This window comes from Taudactylus pleione, unplaced genomic scaffold, assembly GCF_031769625.1.
Source record: "Taudactylus pleione unplaced genomic scaffold, aTauple2 ptg000395l, whole genome shotgun sequence".
Classification (NCBI taxonomy): domain Eukaryota; kingdom Metazoa; phylum Chordata; class Amphibia; order Anura; family Myobatrachidae; genus Taudactylus; species Taudactylus pleione.
In genome coordinates, this window is record NW_028284796.1 from 5,194,493 (window position 1) to 5,217,506 (window position 23,014).

The 23,014-nt window shown below is 45.6% G+C and overlaps 1 protein-coding gene across 1 annotated transcript; it reads right to left on the reverse strand.

Annotated features, from left to right (window-relative positions):
- Positions 1-650: 650 nt before the first annotated feature.
- On the reverse strand, positions 651-21,647 carry LOC148506802 (uncharacterized). Its single transcript, XM_088446255.1, has 4 exons — positions 21,050-21,647; positions 20,622-20,858; positions 3,703-3,837; positions 651-1,240 (listed from the first exon to the last, which is right to left on the reverse strand). Exons 1-4 carry the CDS (start codon positions 21,645-21,647, stop codon positions 651-653), a joined length of 1,560 nt encoding a protein of 519 aa, XP_088302381.1.
- Between the last annotated feature and the right edge of the window lie 1,367 nt (positions 21,648-23,014).

Sequence of the window (23,014 nt, forward strand, 5' to 3'; positions counted from 1 at the left end):
GTAATTTTAGCAGAGGTCGTTTTAAATAAGGGTAGTGAAGCAGATAGCTGGTGTTGAAAATCTATGTTTGTTGAGGTGTAGTAATTCAGATTTAGTAATGTTGTTACGGTATCCGGCTCTCAAACCAAAAGAAGTAATTAAACGTAATATCTCTAGAATAGAGGAGGTTGGATTGTGACAAACAATAGCATGTCATCTGCAAACAGACTCATTTTTAATTCAACTTTGTCAACTTTAATACCCTGGAAGAGATGTGATATACATAAAGCTATCACCAGGGGTTCTAAGGCGATGGCGAATAAAAGATGGGAGAGGGTGCAACCCTTCCTTGTCTCTTTACAATTAGCGATGGGAGTGGAAATAAACCCATTCCATTCTATTTGTGTTTTGGATTCAAGATAAAGTTTTTTTTAAGAAATCTAGAAATGTGTCTGGGAATCCAAAACGGATACGAGTCTAAAATAGAAGAGTCTGAAATAGTGACGACACCATATAAATCCTGTTTGATCCAAATTGACTATGCTATTGAGCACAATCTTCATTCGGTCAGCCTGGATTTTTGTGAGTAACTTGTAGTCCAAGTTTAATAAAGAAATAGGGTGATATGAGCCTGGAAGTGAGAGGTCTCTTCCCGGTTTTGGGAGAACCATTCAGACCGCAGAATGAAAATCAGGAGGTAAAGTTTTCGAGTTAAGTAGTGAGTTGAGCACCAAAACTAATAAATCCTCTATCCGTGGAAGTATGTTATAAAAATCCCCGCTATAGCCATCAGGGCCCGGGGCTTTGTCACTTTTAAGATGACGGATAGCATTTTGTACCTCTTCTAAAGTTATTGGAACTGTAAAAGATTGAGCCATCTCATTTGTAAGTTTAGGACAAGGCAGAGTTTCCCAAAAATCTTGGGGAAGGGGGGTTTCCAAATTAGTAGGAGAGGGAATAGATCCGATAGCAGAATAGAAATCTGCAAAAAAGTACTTCATTATTTCAACAATTTCAACATTGGGAGAAGCAAGGGAACCCTGAGGGGTGTTGAGTTGGTGAATTACCATGGGAGTGCGAGAGCCATTGAGCAGATTACTAAGGCGTTTGCCTGTCTTATTGCCAAATTTATGAAAGCGGTAGTTGACTGAGAAGAGGTATCTCTCACCTAGTCTTTCCATGAATTCATCAAAATGAGTCTTAGCCAATACATAAAGGTGTTTGGTGTGAGGAGTAGGATTTGTTTTATATTGCTGAAAAGCTGAAATCAAGATATTGTGTTGTATATTGTTTGTTAGTAGCTGAAACATAAGAGATAATGACACATCTAATGACTGATTTAGCCGTCAGCCAAAACAATAATGGGTCAGACTCTAGGTGGGAGATGTTATCACTTTTGTAATCCTCCCATGAATTTTCCAGCTTATTTCGAAATTTGATCACCTTGTTGAGACAGGAAGGAAATTTCCAGGATTTAGATGAGCCAGAGAGTTCAGGGATATGTAAAGTAGCCATAGCCTAGGCATGATCTGAAACTAAAATTGCTTCGATCTGGGAGTCTGTTATATTAGGAAGTAATATTTGTGATACTATTATGTAGTCTATTCGAGAAAATGTATGGTGAGCCGTTGACAGACAGGTATATTCACTGTCAATCGGGTGTAGGGCTCGCCAAACATCTATAGATTGAAGGTGTTTGGCTATTGATGGGACACCTAATTTGGTAAAGAGAGTGGATGATGTGATTGCTGTGATTTATTTAAAATCTCAGAAGAAATTAAATTAAAATCTCCACATAAGATCAGGGGAGCTGGGAGTAGTGGAGTGAGAATAAGTAGCATTTTATGAAAACATTTTGGAGTACATATTTGGCACATAAATATTAGACAGTAAATAAATGCAACTTTTGATTTTTAGAGATATTACCATGTATCTACCACCCTGGTCAGTATAAGTTTTTAAAACTTCAATTGGGAAATGAAGCTTAATCAATATAGCCACACCACATGCTTTAGAAGTATGATCGCTTGATCCCAATACAACCCAATTAAGCATAATAAGTATCCTAGGGCCTGATTCAGACCCACTCACAAGCGGCTGTCCGTTCGCAAGTGGGTCGATGGTGTGCACTGCGCATGCGCACAACGGAGGGAGCTCCGTCGTGCGCATGCGCCAGACGCGACAAGCGAAGGACTTTCCTTCGCTCGTTGTGTCTGATCAAAGGGGGCGTGCTGTCGATGTTGATTGACAGCACGCCCCCTTTGGTGGGCGTGCCTTCCCAAGGGAACGCCTACCGTCAGAAGCTAGTGATGTCAGTGGGAGTCTGATAGAGCCAAAATCACTCCGGGCCTTGCGGTTCAGAAACTCAACCGCAGGCTCGCAGTGGCGATGGTCGCGATGGTCAAGACCATCGCGGCCATCAACCTGCACGCTCGTATAGGCTGTGGGTGGTGACCCACAGCTATACGAGCGTCTAGGAGCACGCTCCATAATTATGGAGGACGGCCCTCATTCAGAGCGTGCGCTCTGCTCAGAGCGTCCGGCTCTGAATGAGGGCCCTAGTCTCTTCTGGGGTTAAATGTGTCTCTTGGAGGAATACTAGGTCTATATTTTGTTTATTTAGGTAGAGAAGAATTTCCTTCTCTTTGCTGAAGAATTGAATCCACCCACATTCAGGGATCCTATCTTTTGGTCAATCATTACTCAGTTTTGAGTTTAGAGAGATCACAGACATACAGTATCTAGTTTTGAAATATTAGTAGTGATCACATGGATACAGGGGCGTTTCTAGTGAGGAGGGGGCCTGTGTGCAGGCTTCGACATGGGCCCCCTCCTCTCTGCCCGGCGGCCAGCAGCGCACTGAGCTGTGCGTGGCTAGCACCGGAGTTATAGACTCTGGGCACTAGAGTGTGCCCAGAGTCTATAATTTATGCACAGGTTGCAGCCGTGGCCATTTTTCCTGTACTGTGCATGCGCAAACGATGGGAAAATGGCCGCTGTGGCCATTTTCCAGTCGTTTTACAGCGCCGGACCCCCGCGCCTATGTGGGACTTCAGAGAGGTAAGTAATAGTATGGGTGCAGGGCCCCCCTGGACCCAGGGGCCCGTGTTCCCCACACACCCTGCACCCATTATAGACACGCCCCTGCATGGATGAGGGAAAAGGGAGAGAGGGGTTGGAAGGTCATGGAGGAGGGGTTATGACAAGACAATAGGAGCAAAAGGAAAAAAATCTAAAACAGAAAACAGGTAAAAAAATATATTCCAATTGAGACACAGCATTGCAACCGTACTTCCGGGAAACTAATCTAAATAAGTGTGTAAGTAGTATATAACAACCACTAAAGATAACCAGCATGTGCGGGGTCGAGCTCCGACAAGATCACCAGAGTATCAGGTATAATGAGAAGTATAAATTTCCAGATCATAATATCAATATGACATTTAATCTAGATATAAGGTAGTAATAACAAACATTTTGCAATTAGAACAATGAAATATAGATAGATTAATTATCAGCGATTGAGAGGATCAGCTGAATAGACTAAAATGTAGCAAATCAAAGTGAGATTACATATTAAACAAATGCTGGTAAGACCAAAGTTAGTCTATACATATAAGAGTAGGAACAGTAAGAGAATTTGAAAACATCAGATTTTTATATTCAAATATGGATGGCCTGTAAAATATGCTGTCAGCAGACTTCAGCCAGTGGGAGAGTCACTAATATCGGCATTGGAGGCTTGGGCCAATTCTTCCAAGTATGCTTTGGCATCAGCAGGAGAGGAGAAATCTTTGTGGGAAGATCCTTCATAAATGCGAAGACGAGCCGGGTACAATAGACTGAACTTACGGCCTTCTGAGATCAGTTGTGAGCAAATAAGAGAAAAAGCTTTATGGGCCCTAGTTAGCTCTACGGAATAGTCTTGGAAAATATAAAGTTTGCGACCTTCCCAAGTCAAATCTTTTTTGCGATGGGATGCTGTCCAAAACGCCACCTTGTGGAGGTAGTTCAGACATTTGAAGAGGGTGACCCGAGGACATGGCTTATTTGGTGAGGGAGGTGGTCCCACGCTATGTACCCTCTCAATGACTCAGTCGCTGCACTCTTGTTCTATCCCCAAAATGGAGAGTAAGGTATTGTAGACGAAATGTGCGAGAGAGGCACCTTTCACAGAATCAGGGAGGCCTACCAATCTTCTATTGTTTCTGCGGGAACGGTTTTCTATGTCGTCTAATTTATTATAGATTTGGTAATTTTCAGAGGTAAGTTTCTTTACGGCTTGCTTGAGATCTCCTACCTCATGGAGAACTGCTCCTATTTGATTTTCAGTATGTGAGACTCTCTGCGAGAGCTGCTGTGTCTGCTGTGTGATGTCATACACAGCTTGTGAGAGGAGTGGGGTCATGGTCGACTTTATTGCCTCCACTATTTCCCCATATGGGCAGCACAGATGGTGTAATGGTTAGCATTACTGCCTCACAGCACCGAGGTCATGGGTTCGATTCCCACCACAGCCCTACCTGTGCGGAGTTTGTATATTCTCCCTGTGCTTGCGTGGGTTTCCTCCGGGTTCCTCCCACACTCCAAAAATATACTAGTAGGTTAATTGTCTCCCAACACAAATTAACCCTAGTGTGTATGTGTGTGCATGTGGTAGGGAATATAGAGTGTAAGCTCCACTGGGACAGGGACTGATGTGAATGGCCAAATATTCTCTGTAAAGCGCTGCGAAATATGTGTGCGCTATATAAATAACTGGAAATAAATAAATAAATAAAATATGAGACAGGGGATTCTGAGGGATGACATAACTGGACCGGTGGTGTAATGTCGTCTCTGTAGAAGGCTTTTTGGGGGTCGGAGAGGTTGGTCGGGACCAGCGGTCGGTGCCATGTTTCCTGCTGCCCGGCATTTCTCTTGGCGTGTTGGGTCTTGAACAGCTTGTGGGGACGTGGTGACAAACCGGTCCATGTTGTCCCTGCCACACTCGGGGAGCAGCACGGGAGGTAAACGGCAGGAATTAGAGGTAGATAATGCCTTTAAAAGGTGTACCCCGGTGATTGGTGAGTGAGCTCAAACTGGAGGTTCCTTACACCATGACGCCGGAACCGGAAGTCCCCTGATGTGTATTTTTTAAACATACTGTAATTTTTTTTATTTTTTTTATTTCACAAACAGACTTATTTAATATCATAATGCAAATAGCACAGATGAGCTGTAACCCATTAAAATCAATCAGATACAGTATTTATTTTCTATAGTCTCATTTTAATTAGGTTGCTCAGAGGTAAAATACTGTAAGATTAGATTAAGCACATTTTGCTTTTATTTAGCCTAAACAGGGCTGGCTTTTAAAGTGGTATAATATTATAGGGCTCCGGCCCCATACCTCTTATGCTGCTGTCAGTATTGCGTAATAGAGATACAGTACACTGAGTATGAGGAATGCACAGCTCCATTCACTCGTAATGTGATGATATAATGCAGTCATAGTAGTTTACATAGGAACCACAGATGTCTGAGATTCTACTAAGAGAACTCAATGGAGAAGAGAAGAAAAGGAAATACAGCAGAAGAACAGGTAGAGATTTATACACGTATCTCAGGTCAGTGATTATCACTTATAAAAAATAATAATTTCCCACAAGGAAGTAAATCAGACTTTCCAATTCATTATAGAAGCCAGGACAGTTCTATTGATTGTGCAGTAGTGCACAATCAATCTCTCCTTACCCTCCTCTACCTCCCAAGGCCACCATCACTAAGCGTAGCATTGAGGCTATCGACAGCATTTTTTTTTCTTTCCTGCTTGAATCACTTCTCTCCCCTATCGTCTCTCTCTCCTGCCCTGAACAAGCGGCTTCCCTATACAATGCCTCCCTTACTTCTGCTCTTGACTCTGTTGCTCCGGCAATCACTACTCACCCTCGCAGATCCACACCTCAACCCTGGCATTCTAGATGCACCATATACCCAGCAAAAGTGTTCACAAACTGCCGAGTGACAGTGGAGAAGATCGCGCTCTAAGGCAGATTTTCTCCAATTCATATTTATGCTCTCATCCTTCAGTGCTGCCCTTTCCCTCTCTAAACAATATTTCAAGTACCTCATCTCCTCCCAGTCCTCAAATCCCCAGCGTCTCTTCATCAACTTAAGCTCACTCCTCTGCCCACCCCTCCTGGCCTTCCCTCCTTGCTCTCTGCCCTTGACTTTGCTACCTACTTTACATCTAAAAGTGACTCCATATGTCAGGACATCATATTCCACCAGTCCCCCAGCACTACACGTCCTCCTTTCCCAGATCATCCCTCCCCTTCCATTTTACCTACTCTGACATCCTTCTCCCCTGGATCTGGAGAGGAAATCACGGCTATCATCCGGTCCTCCCCCCTTCCACCTCCCCCCTTGACCCTATCCTTCACGTATCCTCCGCTACCTCTCTCCTTGTGCCTGTTCCCATCTTGCCCACCTCCTGAATCTTTCCCTCTCATCTGGCACTGTCGCTTCTGCATTCAAACATGCCCTTGTCTTGCCCATTCTTAAAAACCTACCCTTGATCCAAACACTCTCGCCACTACTGACCAATCTCTCTCCTCCCTTCAGCGCATTGTTTACAACCGCCTTACCACCTTTCTTTCCAACCACTCCCCCCTTGACCCTTTTCAGTCTGGCTTTCTTTCTCTCCACTCCACTGAAACTGCCCTCACAAAAGTCAGCAACGACCTCCTTGCTGACAAATCCAAAGGCCACTACTCTCTGCTCATTCTCATTGACCTCTCTGCTGCTTTCAACACTGTTGACCACCCTCTCCTGCTGCAAATCCTTCACTCCCTTGGTCTACATGACACTGCCCTCTCCTAGCTGTCCTCCTACCTCTCTGACCGATCCTTCTCTGTCTCCTATCATGACTCCTCTTCCCCCCCTCATCCTCTTACAATAGGTGTTCCCCAAGGTTCTGTTCTTGGACTACTCCTATTCTCCCTCTGTCCTCTCTAGGTGAACTCATCAGCTCTTTTGACCTCCATTATCATCTCTATGCTGATGATACTCAAATCTACCTTTACTCTCCTGACATCTCCCCCTCTCTTCTCACTCGTATCTCCAACAGTCTCTCTGCTATATCTTCCTGGATGTCCCAGTGATTTCTTAAACCCAATATGTCTAAGACTGAGATGATCATCTTCCCACCCTCCCACATAACCTCAATTCCCACTATTTCTTTATAAATTTATGGCACAACTATTTCCTCTAGCCCCTAAGTGCACTGTCTTGGAGTTATCCTGGACTCCTCCCTCTCCGTCAAACCACATATCCAGAACCTCTTACAGTCCTGCCATTTCCATCTCAAAAATATTTCCAGGAACAGACCCTTTCTAACCCAGGATCCTGGTAAGACCCTATTACACTACTGCTCATTTCCTGATTGGACTACTGTAACCTCCTGTAACCTCACCCTTTCTGGCCTTCACAACTCCCATCTCTTTCCTCGCCAGTCTGTCCTCAATGCTGCCGCTCGACTCATCTTTCTCTCCAAACGCTTACATGTGCCTCCCCTCTCCTACAAGCCCTCCACTGGCTCCCCTTCCCCTTCAGAATCCAATTCAAGGTTCTCACACTCGCTTGCAAAGCCCTCACACATTCCTCTCCCACATACATCTCTGACCTCATGTCCCTTCACTCTCCTGCCTGCCCTCTTCGTTCAACAAATGCACGCCACCTCTTATGCCAACTAATTACTTCCTCCCACTCCCACCTCCAAGATTTTGCTTGTGCTGCTCCCCACCTTTGGAACACTCTCCCTCTCCCCATCAGTCTCTCCACCTCTCTACAATCCTTCAAATGGGCACTCAAGACCCACTACTTCATCAAAGCCTTCCAGCATTTATCTTAACCCGCTACTCCATGCTCCCTCCTCCCTGTCTACCCCATCTGTGTCATGCCTGTTTGTCTGCCCCTTCCCTTTAGAATGTAAGCTCTTGCGAGCAGGGCCGTCTACCCTCTTGTGGTTCTCTTTACTTTATTTTCATCTACTTCTTACTCCACACTAGAGCACCTAAAACTTGGTTTCTTATGCTCTGTTGCTTATTTGGGTGTTATGGTCACCAATGTAGCAATGTATATTATACCTGTCCTTGTCCTGCATTGTATTTGTATTGTACTGTTAGTCACTTTTTTGGTTATGTACTTTGTAAGGCGCTGCGGAACACTTGTGGCGCCATATAAATAAATGATAATAATAATAATAGTGTGGTATGTGATAATAATCTCCGCACATATGCATCACATTAATAAAAAAAAAGTCTGTTTCTATATTCAGAACAGTTGATAATGGAGGGGATTCACCGGTGTTTAGCCTTCGGCCTGTTTCACACCTGTCGGTTTTGACCGGTCGGCAGAAAAACAGGCAGTAGCTGGCCGATTTTTCAGGCACTCAGTGCCTTTCACAACCAGCGGCTTTAAGACGCTTTTAATGTTTTTATTTATTTATTTAACTACTGGCATGTGCAGCAGCAGCAGCTGTTGTACAAGCCGGCCGGTTTATGTGAAAGGAAACATTGTTTCCTATACACCACTGGCGTGCAGGGACCGCACGGGCACGGTATGGCAGCCCTCCTTCTCAGTGAATATTTCCGGCTGTAACACGCTGACCATGCCGTGCCCGTGCTGTGTGAAAGGACCCACCCAGTTCCCTGCATCACTACAATACATACCCGGCAAAAAAATGGCTGTTTTTTTGCCGGCCGGTCAAAACTGGCAAGTGTGAAATAGGCCTAACCCTACTGTGGTGTAAGGGAGTCTGGCCCTTATAATAATTAGTAACTAAATGTAGAAACTCAGCGCTCAGTGTGAATAACAATGTTGTATGATGGTGTACTATGTAATGGATTGATATTAATCGTGGGAGCTTAAAGGATATTGTGCTCAGTGTTGGTCAAGAAATGTATGTAATACCCCTTTCACACTACCATCAAATAACCCGGGTTACTTACTGCACATGAACGCGCAGCAACCCAGATTACTGAGCAGTGTGAAAGGGCCCAGTTGAAATGACCCAGATCGAGCGACTCAGCATTTCAGCCTTGGTAATGAGCAGGGTTGAACAAAAATTCAATCCGGCCCGTGTTGCGGTGTGAACGGGTAACCTGGGTCGAGCTGACCCGGGCCCCGTTCACTGCATAGGGAGAGCCGGCGCTTGGAGATGATCTCATCTCCATGCGCCGGCTCAGCAACGATGGCGGTGACATAATTGACCTGGCATTATTGCCTGGTTGGGCCGCCAGTCTGAAAGGGGTCTCAGGCACGTCATGCCCGGGAACACCGCATGTACAAATCCTGGGTGCGACCTGCCAATAGCGATGTGAAAGGGGTATAAATGTACAACATACCAAACACCATCAATAACATTATTAATACAGATTAATTAATGCAATGAAATGTTACCATAATCAAATCTTTCACATTAATGTTTTCCTTATAAAGGGAATGGGCCAACCAATACCTTTGATCAGCAATGTCCATAAAGGTGACTGCCTTAAAGTGATCCCTAGTCACATATAGGGGTAAATTTACTAAGAATCGTGTTTGGTCGAGATTGCAGATTTACCAAAGGCAAACTCGGGTGAGAACACAAATAGAAAAAAAATACACCATCGGCCAAACTCTCAAGTACTTTTCATAGCCAGGGATGAATACAACTCGGGAATTTACCAAGAATCGTAATTATAATCACGGGTATAATTTTAGCAAACTTGGGGCCTGATTCAGAGCCGGACGCTATTTGTGCTCGCTCGTTCAGAAAAAGGGGCCGGATATTTAAATTGAGCGCTCGCTCTTTGCAGTCTGTTGACGCCTCTATGTCTGAGCGAGCAAACGAAACATGCGCTCGCTATTTTGTAAAGACGCCCCCTGGCCGCTCGCATCATACATCATCTCCGCTATTTATTAGATTAATCGAGTACATCGAAAGGCGTCTGAACTGCTCGCAGTGCTTGTGGTTGGATTTTCCTACCGTAATCATGCGAACAGTTCAGGCTAAGAAACTAAGAAACAACCAAGTGACGTGGTCGATGACGCTGCTTTGCTAATTATGCACACCCTTAAAATGCCCGTTTTGACCGTTTGGCATGCCTGCGTTCGGATCTCCACTCCCCGTTTTCAAGCACCTTCCCCTGTTACCACCCACAAACGCCTCATCCTGTCACTCAAATTAGCAGGCACTCGCAATTTTGCAAACACACATTTTCCGACCGCACTGAGAACACAGTGTCCAAGTAACCACCGAAGCCAGAGGACGGACCAGAGCACCGGAGGAAGACCCCGGGGGACCTCATCAGCTGGAAGCAGGTAAGTCTCACCTGCTATTCGCCACCACACAGTGACGGATAGTAACTCAATCAAATTCTGAAAATACATAATTTTTGGAATTTGATGAATACCATAGTTTCCATATCCCCATACTAATGTATGGGGAGTGTGGAAATGAACGCTGGGAGACTTAACCAGGAGATATCAGTGATATCTCCTGTGTTAAGATACTTCATGAATAATAATAATAATTAATAATTTTATTTATAGAGCGCTTTTCTCCCATAGGACTCAATACTAAAACAACGGTATTTAAGGAAAATGTCCTTAAAACCGCTATTTTAGTGTTGATGAATAGGCCCCTAAGTTTTTAAATAGTACCCTTTAAAACAGATGTATTCATTCTCATGTTCCATGGAAACATTACTGTACACCAACAACAGATACAGCACAAGATATTTTTACTATTTCGCTAGTAGAGCTAGATCATTTACAATTGAAGAGTGTACAAACTTTACACCTAATTGATTCCACCAGTAAAGTTGCTAGAAGAGAATCCCACACTCCAATTTTTAATTAATCATTTGGGAAACATTTTTCATATTTATTTAGCATTTTGGAGGCCTCAATACATCTGTATAATTGGTTTCTGACAGCAGTCAAAGAACGTTATTAAATATTTAGACTAAGTAACAGGGTTAGAAGATTAGATGAGTCGTTACTCATTAAATTGTTGTTTTTTTATTTCTATTGGCAATGAAAACTATCCCAGCTGCTTTAATAAATGTTTTACATCTAATTAAATGAAAATAGTCTGCATACATGTAATTTGGGTCCTGCTGAGTATGTTTCCAGTAACCTTGAATACAGTCAGTGATGCAAAATTCTTTAAGAATACCTTTCAAGATGTACTGTACTGTAAATCTGATAGATACACTGTGAAAGTGTTTAGCATAATTTACAATTATCCTCGGCTTATCCCACAATATTTTGTTGTTAGTTTGTAAATAAACAGCTGTCTTTTTCCTTTACTCAGGTCCCCTGTGAGTGGTGGAGAGTGGGTGGCTGTAGAAGATTAACAACAGGGTGGCAGGAGGCGGTCATCCAGGGGCCCCCATAAACAGGGACCCCCATGTAGCTACATCATTAGTGTGGGGGGCACTGTGGCATAATGTGAACTGCGGTTTCTGTGTGGCATAATGTGAACTAGGGGCACTACAGTCTGTTTAACACATTTCTGGTGCTGGGAGTATTTACACATTACACATTTTAATAACATTGCCAACACACATTGACAATTGTGTTGGGAAAAAACAGGGAATGTAAACCGTGAATGAGAGGCTGCTGACCTGTAAATTGGAGCAACTTTTTTGTTGTCCCCCCCCCCCCCCCTTATTAGAGAGTAAACAGGGCCTGATTAAGGATTCTGAATACCTGGCTAACACACACATTGAGCCCCCACACACACACAAACACCATATTTGCTAACTTGTACTGCCTCCTCTCTGAAAGAAGCCCATTGGGCAGGGCCGGTGCAAGGTTTCTTTGTGCCTTAGGCAAAGCTCCACATTGCCGTCCCTTCTTCCCCAATATACTTTTTCAATTAATTTGCATAAAACCACACTTGTGTGTGTTTTCCAAAGTCTAGGACAACTCGGTGTGTAATTTTTATGCACGGGGACTGACAGATGCCCACACAGGAGTGTGAAGGGGTCAACAGTGTCTTCATAAAGACAATGTTTTCTAGAACCAACATGCTGGATTGGAAATTATTGTTTTACACAGATCTAAAAACTACAGAATAACAATATTAATTTACTGTAGAATAAAAAAAATGGATGAAGGCTACTGTATGTAAGAGGCCATTTTTGAATTATGTTACATATAAATCATAATGAGACTGCGGGGGCGAAGAAGGGTATACTGAGAGAGACTGCAGGGGTGAAGGGGACTGTGAGAGAGACTGCAGGAGTGAAGAAGGTGATAGTGAGAGAGACTGCAGGGGTGAAGAAGGTGATAGTGAGAGAGACTGCAGGGGTGAAGAATGGGATAGTGAGAGACTGCAGGGGTGAAGAAGGGTATACTGAGAGAGACTGCGGGGGCGATGAAGGGTATACTGAGAGAGACTGCAGGGGTGAAGGGGACTGTGTGAGAGACTGTGGGGGTGAAGAGGGGGATAGTGAGAGAGACTGCAGGGATGAAGGGGACTGTGAGAGAGACTGCAGGGGTGAAGAAGGGTATACTGAGAGAGACTGCAGGGGTGAAGAAGGGTATACTGAGAGAGACTGCGGGGGCGAAGAAGGGTATACTGAGAGAGACTGCAGGGATGAAGGGGACTGTGAGAGAGACTGTGGGGGCGAAGAAGGGTATACTGAGAGAGACTGCAGGGGTGAAGGGGACTGTGAGAGAGACTGCAGGGGTGAAGAAGGGGATAGTGAGAGAGACTGCAAGGGTGAAGAAGGGTATACTGAGAGAGACTGCGGGGGCGAAGAAGGGTATACTGAGAGAGACTGCAGGGATGAAGGGGACTGTGAGAGAGACTGTGGGGGCGAAGAAGGGTATACCGAGAGAGACTGCAGGGGTGAAGGGGACTGTGAGAGAGACTGCAGGGGTGAAGAAGGGGATAGTGAGAGAGACTGCAGGGGTGAAAAGGGTATACTGAGAGAGACTGCGGGGGTGAAGAAGGGTATACTGAGAGAGACTGCAGGGGTGAAGGGGACTGTGAGAGAGACTGCGGGGGCAAAGAAGGGTATACTGAGAGAGACTGCAGGGGTGAAGGGGACTGTGAGAGAGACTGCGGGGGCGAAGAAGGGTATACTGAGAGAGACTGCAGGGGTGAAGGGGACTGTGAGAGAGACTGCAGGGGTGAAGAAGGGTATACTGAGAGAGACTGCAGGGGCGAAGCAGGGTATACTGAGAGAGACTGCAGGGGTGAAGGGGACTGTGAGAGAGACTGCAGGGGTGAAGAAGGGGATAGTGAGAGAGACTGCAGGGGTGAAGGGGACTGTGAGAGAGACTGCAGTGATGAAGAAGGGGACTGTGGGCTCTATTTATTAACATTATTTTTACTAAAATAAAGTGAAAATGGGTATTTTCACACCCTTTTCACATTATTTTAGTATCACCTATAGTTATTACAGGGCAATTGGAGTAGAATTAGTAAAATTCTACTCCAACCCCTAAGTATCACTTATTTTTAGTAAGCAGATCGCATTAATAATTGTAATGGGAAATGTGATCTGACCAAAGTTACTAAAAATAAATTGTAAAAAAATACAGGGGAAAGCCCTGTGATAATAACGCCACCTGGAGGTGACGTTATCCAGGGTCTTCCCCGGTTACCGGACTCCTATGCTCTAACGGGGAGAGCAGAGCCCAGAGCTGGTCCCAGTGATCAGCTGTGTGGTCTAAACAGACTGCAAGCTGAAACACTGCAAAAAATAAAAGTGAAAAAAAAAATTCACTTACCTGACTCCAGGGACCAGTGGTCGGGGCTCCAGGGATGACTCCCCTCCAGTCAGCTGGTCTCCCATGCTGCACTGTGGCCCGGTCATCAGGTGATCGGGTCCCAGGGCAGTATGGGTTATCAGCTGACCGGAGGCATGGAAGACATCACCGGAACACTGATGACTGCAGGTAAGTGCTATTAAGGGAGGGGGGATCGCGGAGGGAGGTCCGAGATCGCGGAGGGTGGGGCTTAGTGTCAGTGGCAGGACTTAGCACCGGTAGGGTAGCAGTGGTGATCGGTCGGCACATGCGCGGGGCACTAGTCACGGTATTTTTTTGCAAAAATATTGTGACTAGAGTGCGGAGGGGATTCACAGGGACAGAGCTTTCTCGCAAGCTCTGTCCCTGCAAGATGTTTGTAGTAAAACCCTGTGATATTGCCTCAATTCGCAATGCGAATTCAGTCGATAATATCACACTACAATCTGCATTACCAATGCAGATTGTAGTAAATAGAGCCCTGTGAGAGAGACTGCATGTGTAAAGAAGGGTACTGTGAGAGAGACTACATGTGTAAAGTAGAGTACTGTGAGAGAGACTGCAAGGGAGAAAAAGGGGGGACAGTGAGAGAGACTGCAGGGGGTGAAGAAGGGGACAGTGAGAGAGACTGCAGTGGTGAAGAAGGGAAGAGTGAGAGTGACTGCATGTGAAAAGAAGATTATTCTTAGAGAGACTGCCGGGGAGAAAAAGGAGACAGTCAGAGACTGTAGGGAAGAAGGGGACTGTGAGAGAGACTGCAGGGATGAAGAAGGAGCCAGTGAAAGAGACTGCAGGGGAAAGGGAGTACCTTTGTGGTGTGCTCCGTAAATACAGTAGTCCCAGCCTTCTTCCATGCGGTGCCAATAGAAGAATGGAGAAGGAAGAAAGAGCTGGGGGAGGGGCTACTCCAGTGGCAAGGAATCTATGCTGATCTGCTGGGGGGGCCTGAGGGGGGATCTGTCAGTGAGAGGGATTTCCCAGGGCAGGTTCCTCCATTATAATCTAGCCCTGTTGCAAAGACCAATGATCCCAGCAATTTGTAGTTAGGAACATCAGAACCACTGGCCACCCTCCATATGCTCGTGCCCATACAGTTGTACATCCTGTACTCCTCAGATGGCCCTTTCTGTACCTGCCACCCCCCTTCTCATCAGCCAGGACTCTGGAGGCAGGCAGGGAAGCTTACCGGAAGTCACTCAGACACAGTGCTTACCCTCCCGGTTTTCGTGGAGGGCTCCCGAATTTTTGGGTAACCCCCCGCACCCCTGGAAGGGTAGGCATTTATCCTGCATTCTGCCCACTTCCTAGTGAAGTGGGCAGAATGAGAATTTCCGCGGTGATCGTGGGTCTTCGTGCAGGGGGCGGGGCTTAATGACACGATTCTACATGAATCGCGCAATTGGTCCCGCCCTGTATGTAAATTGTAGCAATCGTGGCAATTTTACCACGAGGGGGCAGGACTTAATTACGCGATCATCAGGCTCCGCCCCCATCACCACCCTCCTGCTTCTCTTACCCGGGCTTCTCCCGGGAAGAGAATTTAAAAGGTAGGCAAGAATGGTGCAGAGGAGGTCCTAGTGCTGCACAATTGTACAGCCTGCCCCGTTCCTCCATGGGGCCATAACCTGCCACTTAGCTGCAGACTTCTAGTGACTGTGCTTTGTGCCTGAATGTCAGCGGGCCGCCCCTCAGGTCCCGGCGCCCATAAGCAGCTGCCTAAAGCTGCCTAATGGAAGCACCGGCCCTGATCTTTAGGCCCAACGTTCTTGTGGCATAATGCAGTCAATCGCACAAAACATCAAGTAACATAGCTTAGTTCCCATGCAGGCTGCATTTCTGTCTAATATACATAATACAGGCAAACATCATAGAGGCAACTAATTACAATGCAGCGTATGTTGTTCATTTATGTGGGGAATAACATGGCTGATCTGGCCTAATCTATCTCATAAAAGATTCTATTTCATCATCTGACAACAGGAGGAAACATAAAGGACCTGCATAGTACTGTACTATGGCCCTGATTCAGAGCCAGACGCTCTGACCAGAGCGCTTGCTCTGAATCAGGGCCCACCTCCGTAATTATGGAGCGTCCTCCTGGACGCTCGTATAGCGGTGGGTCACCACCCACAGCATATACGAGCGTGCAGGTTGATGGTCGCGATGGTCTTGACCATCGCGACCATCGCCACTGCGAGCCGAAGCCTGCGGTTGAGTTTCTCAACCGCAAGGCTCGGAGTGATTTTGGCTCTATCAGAGCCAAAATCACTCCCACTGACATCACTAGTGATGTCAGTGGGGCCGGCTTCTGACGGTAGGCGTTCCCTTGGAAATGCCCCCGTCTGGGAGGCACGCCCCCGGCACGCCCACCAAAGGGGGCGTGCTGTCAATCAACATCGACAGCACGCCCCCTTTGACCAGACACAACGAGCGAAGGAAAGTCCTTCGCTCATCGCGTCTCGCGCATGCGCACGACGGAGCGCCCTCCGTCGTGCGCATGCGCAGTGCAGACCATCGACCCACTTGCGAGCGGACAGCCGCTCGCGAGTGGGTCTGAATCAGGCCCTATGTCTGTACTGTCTACAGAGCTTGATTACGGCTTTGAGGGGCCCAGGGCACATAAGGCTGGGGGGCCCTAAAGAGCATAATTTGGGACATGGAGATCGTGTTCTCATGCACAAGCCTTTTGTGCGCACATGAAAAGGGGGCATGGCAACACATCACGCCCTCATTTCATGTCACATTGTAGGTGTGTAAATCACTTCCAGGTGAGAGTGTTCCCTTCCTACCTTTCCCTCCAAAATGCAGGTCAGTCCCACCAAAATTGGGGTGGTTGAGGGGGTATGCATACATACATGGGGCGGGATGTATCAAGCATCACATTTTGTATGCGATACAGCCTGACATTTACCATATGCAGTGGGGTTTATCAAGGCTGTATGCATTAAGATTTGCGATTACTTACACAAAAGACAGCTATTCCGATAAAAGCTGTCCTTTGTGATGTGAGGACTTCCGGGATCATGACACGGGAGTACTACTGCAAAGGCGCGGCCGAGGAAAACACTGGGAGGGAAAGAAGCCCATAGGCTTCTATAGGCAACGCCATCTATAGAAGGTGTACAAGCTCCGGAAAGTGTTGCTTTCCATAGTTTGGTACATATGGGCAATGTGGTAAAAACGGCAGTTTTCACAGTTTTGACCGTATTTTGCCTTTACTACATCCTGCCCATAGTCACATACATACAGTACATAGTAGGGGTGAGCGGGTTCGGATTTCTGAAATCCAAACCCCCCTGAGCCCCCCCGATCCGAGGCCGATCCGAGTCAGGCTGACTCGGATCTGAAATCGAGGCAAAATGTCATCATCCCGCCTTCCGGGTCTCGTGGGTTTTGGATCCTATATAAGGTGCCAGAACAATCCCGGGGGCCCCACTCCCAAACGCTCACCCCAAAATAATTATTGCTACATAATAGTAGCACCAACTCTGGGTCATATAATAACAAATTGATGTACTGCATGATAACAGTACATGTATGAGCTGAGAGCTAACTTACCTTGGAGGTACCCCAAAAAACCTCCACATGGCACTATAAGGATCAGCACCTCCTCCTAATGCTGACTCCTTTCATGCCTCCAAACTGCAAGCAAAAAATATGGTAGTTGCTCAATCAGCTTAATATACTACAGGTGCTTGTAAAGGACGGGGTTTACACTGAACACAGAAAAAAGAAAATTGCCCTTCAGCACACTGCAGATAAATCAAAAATACTTGAATCCTACATGATAATAGAAATTCAGAGGTATTGGTTTACATACATTTGCAAATATATGAATAAGTGCTAGGCTGTCGTCAAGGCTCCTCTATACCAGCATCCCTAAAATTAAGGAGTTCACGTCCGAGAAGCAAGGCACCCCAAAAAATTCCAGCCAAGGACCACCCCCAGGGCATCACACGAAAAGGGGAAAAAAGGTGATAGTGAAGTGTTAAAGGATAGGTGTGTAAAGATAAATCAATAAGTGTTAATGAGATGTAAAAGAATTAAAATGACATAAATAATACACAAACGCATAGAAAGTGAAAAAATATTCTATGTGAATTAAGTGGTGATGCCATGAGCAAGGTCCAGCTAGAACAATCCCGGGGGCCCCACTCCCAAACGCTCACCCCAAAATAATTATTGCTACATAATAGTAGCACCCACTCTGGGTCATATAATAACAAATTGATGTACTGCATGATAACAGTACATGTATGAGCTCTCAGCCCTGGGGGTGGTCCTTGGCTGGAATTTTTTGGGATGCCTTGCTTCTCGGACGTGAACCCCTTAATTTTAGGGATGCTGGTATAGAGGAGCCTTGACGACGGCCCAGCGCTTATTCATATATTTGCAAATGTATGTAAACCAATACCTCTGAATTTCTATTATCATGTAGGATTCAAGTATTTTTGATTTATCTGCAGTGTGCTGGAGGGCAATTTTTTTTTTTCTGTGTTCAATCCCGGGTTGAACTCTGCTTCAGACCCCGTTTACACTGCAACTTGACCCGGGTTATTCCCGGGTTTGCCCCGTTCACACTGAACCCGGGTAATCCCTGCTTTTCCCTATAGATGTCATTAAAAATTTACTTTTTGAAGGGCTGACAAAGATGAGGTCACAAAAGGCAACAAAAGAGAGGGGTGGGGACAGCTTACAGCATTGCAGCAATGATGGCAGACGGAGCACATGTGGGTATTCCCGATGTCCTCACTGTTTTTAGCTTTCTGTTGATTTCAGCAACAGAGAATTGGATGCAGCTTTTTATGATGTGGCACCTTGTGCAGGGTTCGAGGAGGAGAGCGCAATTCTTGGCTGAGAGGGCCAGATTTCGACGGCAATATTTGTGCAGGAGGAGAGCACTGATTTCAGCCAATATCACCACCATGAGAAATAGAAGAATGTGGGCCAGAGACCGCCACCATGGAGAAGTTTCATGCAGACTGTAGAAGCTTTCCAAGTGGAGCAGTGGCTGGAACACTTTCAGATGTCATGTGCCACCTTTTATTATATATTGGAATTACTGGCATGAGCACTGATGATGCAGACCACCAACTACCGAAAGCCCATCATCCCAATCAGGAGATTAGCCATTGCACTCTGGTGGTATGCTACCCCCGGAGAGTACCGCACACTCTCCTGTCTATTTGGTGTTGGGATTGGCACAGTCTGCAAGATCATTTACCAGGTGACGCGTGCATTAGTGGATACCCTGTTCCAGCGCTTTATCTCCTTGCCAGAAGGACAGCGCCTAGATGAAACCATCCAAGGCTTCCTCAGGCGTGGGTATCCACAGTGTGCTGGTGCCATAGACGGGACCCACATTCCCATCATCGCCCCCCATGAAAACCCTGTGGATTATTATAATCGGAAAGGGTTGCATTCCATTATTCTTTAAGCTGTTGTGGACCACCGATACTGGTAAGTAAATTTGTACCAATTATTCTTTACTTTTATTTTATGTTTATTGTTGGTAGAATACTCTTTTTTTTTTTTTTTTAGTTTTACAGATGTTTTCATAGGCTGGCCTGGATGGGCACATGATGCCAGAGTGCTAGCCAACTCTGGCTTGTACAATATTGCAGAGGTAAAGTGGGGTGGATGGCTTTTCCCTAGAGACGTAAGAATATATGGTCCTTTTTCTCTTTTTGTCCACTATACTTATGTGCTTTAGCAAAATATGAAGTGTGAAATGGTGCGGAATGCATGATATTCAAAAGTATTTGCCAACATATATATTGTGCTATAAAATACATGAAATTTTTGAAACCTACTTGACTACCATGTGAGTACACCTTATGCCACTTCTCATTATAGTGACCATATTTTTGTTTAACAGAAATCGGTGACCGTAGATGGCGTGGAGGTCCCGGTCCACATCATTGGCGATGCGGCATATCCTTTGAAACATTGGCTAATGAAGGGTTATACACAACATGTACAGTTGTCCCCGGAAAAGGTCACCTACACTCACATCCTTAGCTGTGCCCGGATGGCTGTGGAAAATGCTTTTGGACGTTTAAAAGGACGTTGGCGCTGTCTCATGAATAGGAATGATGTGGACCTAAAAATCATGCCCCATGTAGTAGCAGCCTGCTGCATACTTCATAACATTTGCAAAATTCAAAAGGACCACTTCCTTCCCGAGTGGAATGTGCAGGACACTGAGGTGGGGGGCATTACAAGTGATGCAGTAAGCTACGTGGGGGAGCATGAGGACAGCGCCGAGCTCATCCGGGTCACCATTGCAACAAACCTTCCCTTATTGATTTAAAATAAAAAGGCAAAATTTCATATTCCAAACATGTTTTTGGTTTATTTGGTTTTAAAGTTTTTTTTTTTTACTTTAACCATGTGCATATATTGTGTTTTTTAATAGAACAGTTTTTTTAACACATTCTCAGATTGTTGAAAAAGTATAAAAACAGTATAAAACATATGTCAAACATAATATGCCCAGTATAAAAGAAAAGTGCCTTATAGATCCCTGCTGGCAAAACAATATACTATAAAAGTTATAAAAAAATTAAAAGTGCCATCACACAATATACATGATAATTTTAGCCAGACAACATTAAAAAAAAAACTAAAATAGAACATGTACCGGTTGGTACAACGATAAAATATTTAAAATGGCCATGTTTACGGCATTTGCCTATACACTGTATACTGTGGTGACTCTTGGTTTATTTGTGTTGTGTTAGGGTTAGTGCTAGGGTTGTAATAATTGGGCCCCATATTGCACTGTCCAAATCTGTGTTCTGAGTACACTGGGGCCTGTGGTAATGGCTGTGTTTGGTTGGGATAACCACGAGCAAATGTGCGCTCTAAAAAAGACATCTGTCTCTCCTGCATATCCATTAATTGCCTCATAAATGACTGCTGCATTTGCCTTTCGGAGTCTAGAAACCGATCCAATCTAGCATCCTCCTGCCTCTGAATATCGGCATCCAATTCACGGAGATGATCCACGATCACAGAAGTCATCGCTCTAGCTGCTTGCTCCGACCTGTTGAGCTTCTTCTTTCTGGGTGGCACATTGTAGACTGCAAAGGGGAGAAACAAACAAAAAATATAATATGCACTGAGCCGACGTAAAGATAACAGTGGTGTTTGCGTAGATGTGCTTGTGGCCTTCTATCTACCTGCACGCTCATTTGCATTTAAGTGAATGTAGTGTGTGTGTGTGTGTGTGTGTGTGTGTAATGTGGGTGTTTTTCTTTCTTAAAATACTTACTATTAGCGCGTAGCGGAGGGGTCTTTTTAGGGGGCGCAGTCTCTGAGCTTGTCTCAACTACCTCATCTATGGTGGAAGCGATACTGTCAGCATTCACAGATGAATCCATCCTGTCAGCATTCACAGATGAATCCATCCCACTACCTTCTCCAGGCTCATCAGTCAGTAGGAGCTGTGATGTTGGTCTGCTTTGCGAGAACGGCAGGGTAACCTGTGTAGCCGGTACCTCTGGATTATCCTCCTGCTGGCTGGAGCAGGATGGCGCAATTGAGGAGGACAGTGCTATGGGGTTTGAAAGCGCTGTATTTCCAAAAGCGCTGTAGCACAATTGGTAATGCACCCATTCCTTGCGGCCTGCACCACTTTTGTTGCGGTTATGATCATGCACTTTAGTGAACTGCTTACGCAAGGCCTTCAATTTGTTGACCACTTGCTGCTGTGTGCGTTTTATCCCTTGGGACTCCAGCATCTGGGCTATATTGTGGTACACTACTGCATTTTTAACTGTGCTGGTCATCTGGCGTTTAATTTCTTCCTCCGCCCAGATGAGCAGTAGCTCTTGGATATCGGCATCGGTCCAGTTCGATGCAGCACACATGCTGCTGTAGCAACAGGGTGTGGCTCAGGCTGCTGTTATGGCTGTGTATCAGCCTGCGTTTGGAGCTGCTGGTCAGGCTGTGGTGCAGGCTGCAGTTCTGACTGTGGCAGCCTGTGTATCAGCCTGTGTTTGGTGGGAGTTGGTCAGGCTGTGGTGCAGGCTGTGTGCAGAAGGTTAGGTAGGCAAGTAATGGCTGCATGTGCGTCTCTCTGCAGGGTCCTGACAAATGACATCATCGGCCAGCGCCCCAGAAGCTCCAATCAGCTAATAGCAGAATGTAGCCGTGTAAAATAATCCGGGTAGCACCCGTTGACACTGCCTCATGACACAGGAACAACCCGTTTTCAACCCTGCTCTCAACCCAAGTAAGATTCCCGGGTAAATCAACCCAGGATTTTTTTCTGGAAGCCGTTCACACAGAGCATCGACCCGGATAGACCCGGCAATAACCCGGGTTATTCGGTTGGTGTAAAAGGGGTATAAGTTATCCTGGACATTATTATTATTACATTGCACCAACTTACCTGGACTTTGTTTATCTATATATTAGTTACTCTGGACTTTGTTGCTATGAGCAATTACCACGTTTGCTTCACATCAGGATCTATTTATGCAGTGAACTGCTACCTTGAACTTCTGTATTTAACTTTGCGTATCCAGGGGCCTATTCATTAAACCTAAAAATTCTCTGGAGATAATTAGCTTTAGAACTCTCATGGAGTTCTAGCTAATTATAGGTGGAATTCATCATTCCACCTCTCCATAAGTATCTATTCCGAAAAGCTGTCATTTTTACGATGACAGCTTTTCGGGAAATAGATACTTTTCCCTGCCTACACTACCTTATCGCATCTGGAAACAGTGCTGCGCATGCGCTGTTACATCTGTAAAACCAGCGCATGCGCAGCACTGACTACAGATGCGGTAAGTTTGTGTATCCCCCCGACCCACCCCCTCCCCCCTCCGCTCCCCTCCCTCCCCCCCGACTTACCTGTCCGCGCAGCAGCCTCCGGCTCCGTCCTGCTGGTCTGTCATGTGGTTTCCCAGCAGACCACATGACAGATTAGAAAAAAAACCTTTTTTTTTTTGTCTAAACTTTCTTGTGCTCTGCTGAGGAGCACACATGTCCGACCAGCCTCCGGAGCCTGAGGACAGAGCAGAGCGCCGGAGGGACTCGTCAGGGGACCTGCACACGCGGATACAGGTAAGTTTCACCTGCTATTCGCCACCTCACAGTAGCAAATAGTAACTGCATCAAATTCCGAAAATTGATAATTTTCGGAATTTGATGAATACAACAATTTCCTCATCCCCATACTAATGTATGGGGAGTGTGGAAATTAACGCAGGGGAACTTAGCAAGGAGA

Coding starts and splice junctions, on each gene's coding strand:
- LOC148506802 (XM_088446255.1), bottom strand. CDS start 21,647: ATGTGTGCTGCATCGAACTGGACCGATGCCGATATCCAAGAGCTACTG. Junction 3,838..20,621: donor AGAGCGCACATTTGCTCGTG/GTTATCCCAACC, acceptor AACTGATCTCAG/AAGGCCGTAAGTTCAGTCTA. Junction 1,241..3,702: donor AGCCTCCAATGCCGATATTA/GTGACTCTCCCA, acceptor TCTTGATTTCAG/CTTTTCAGCAATATAAAACA.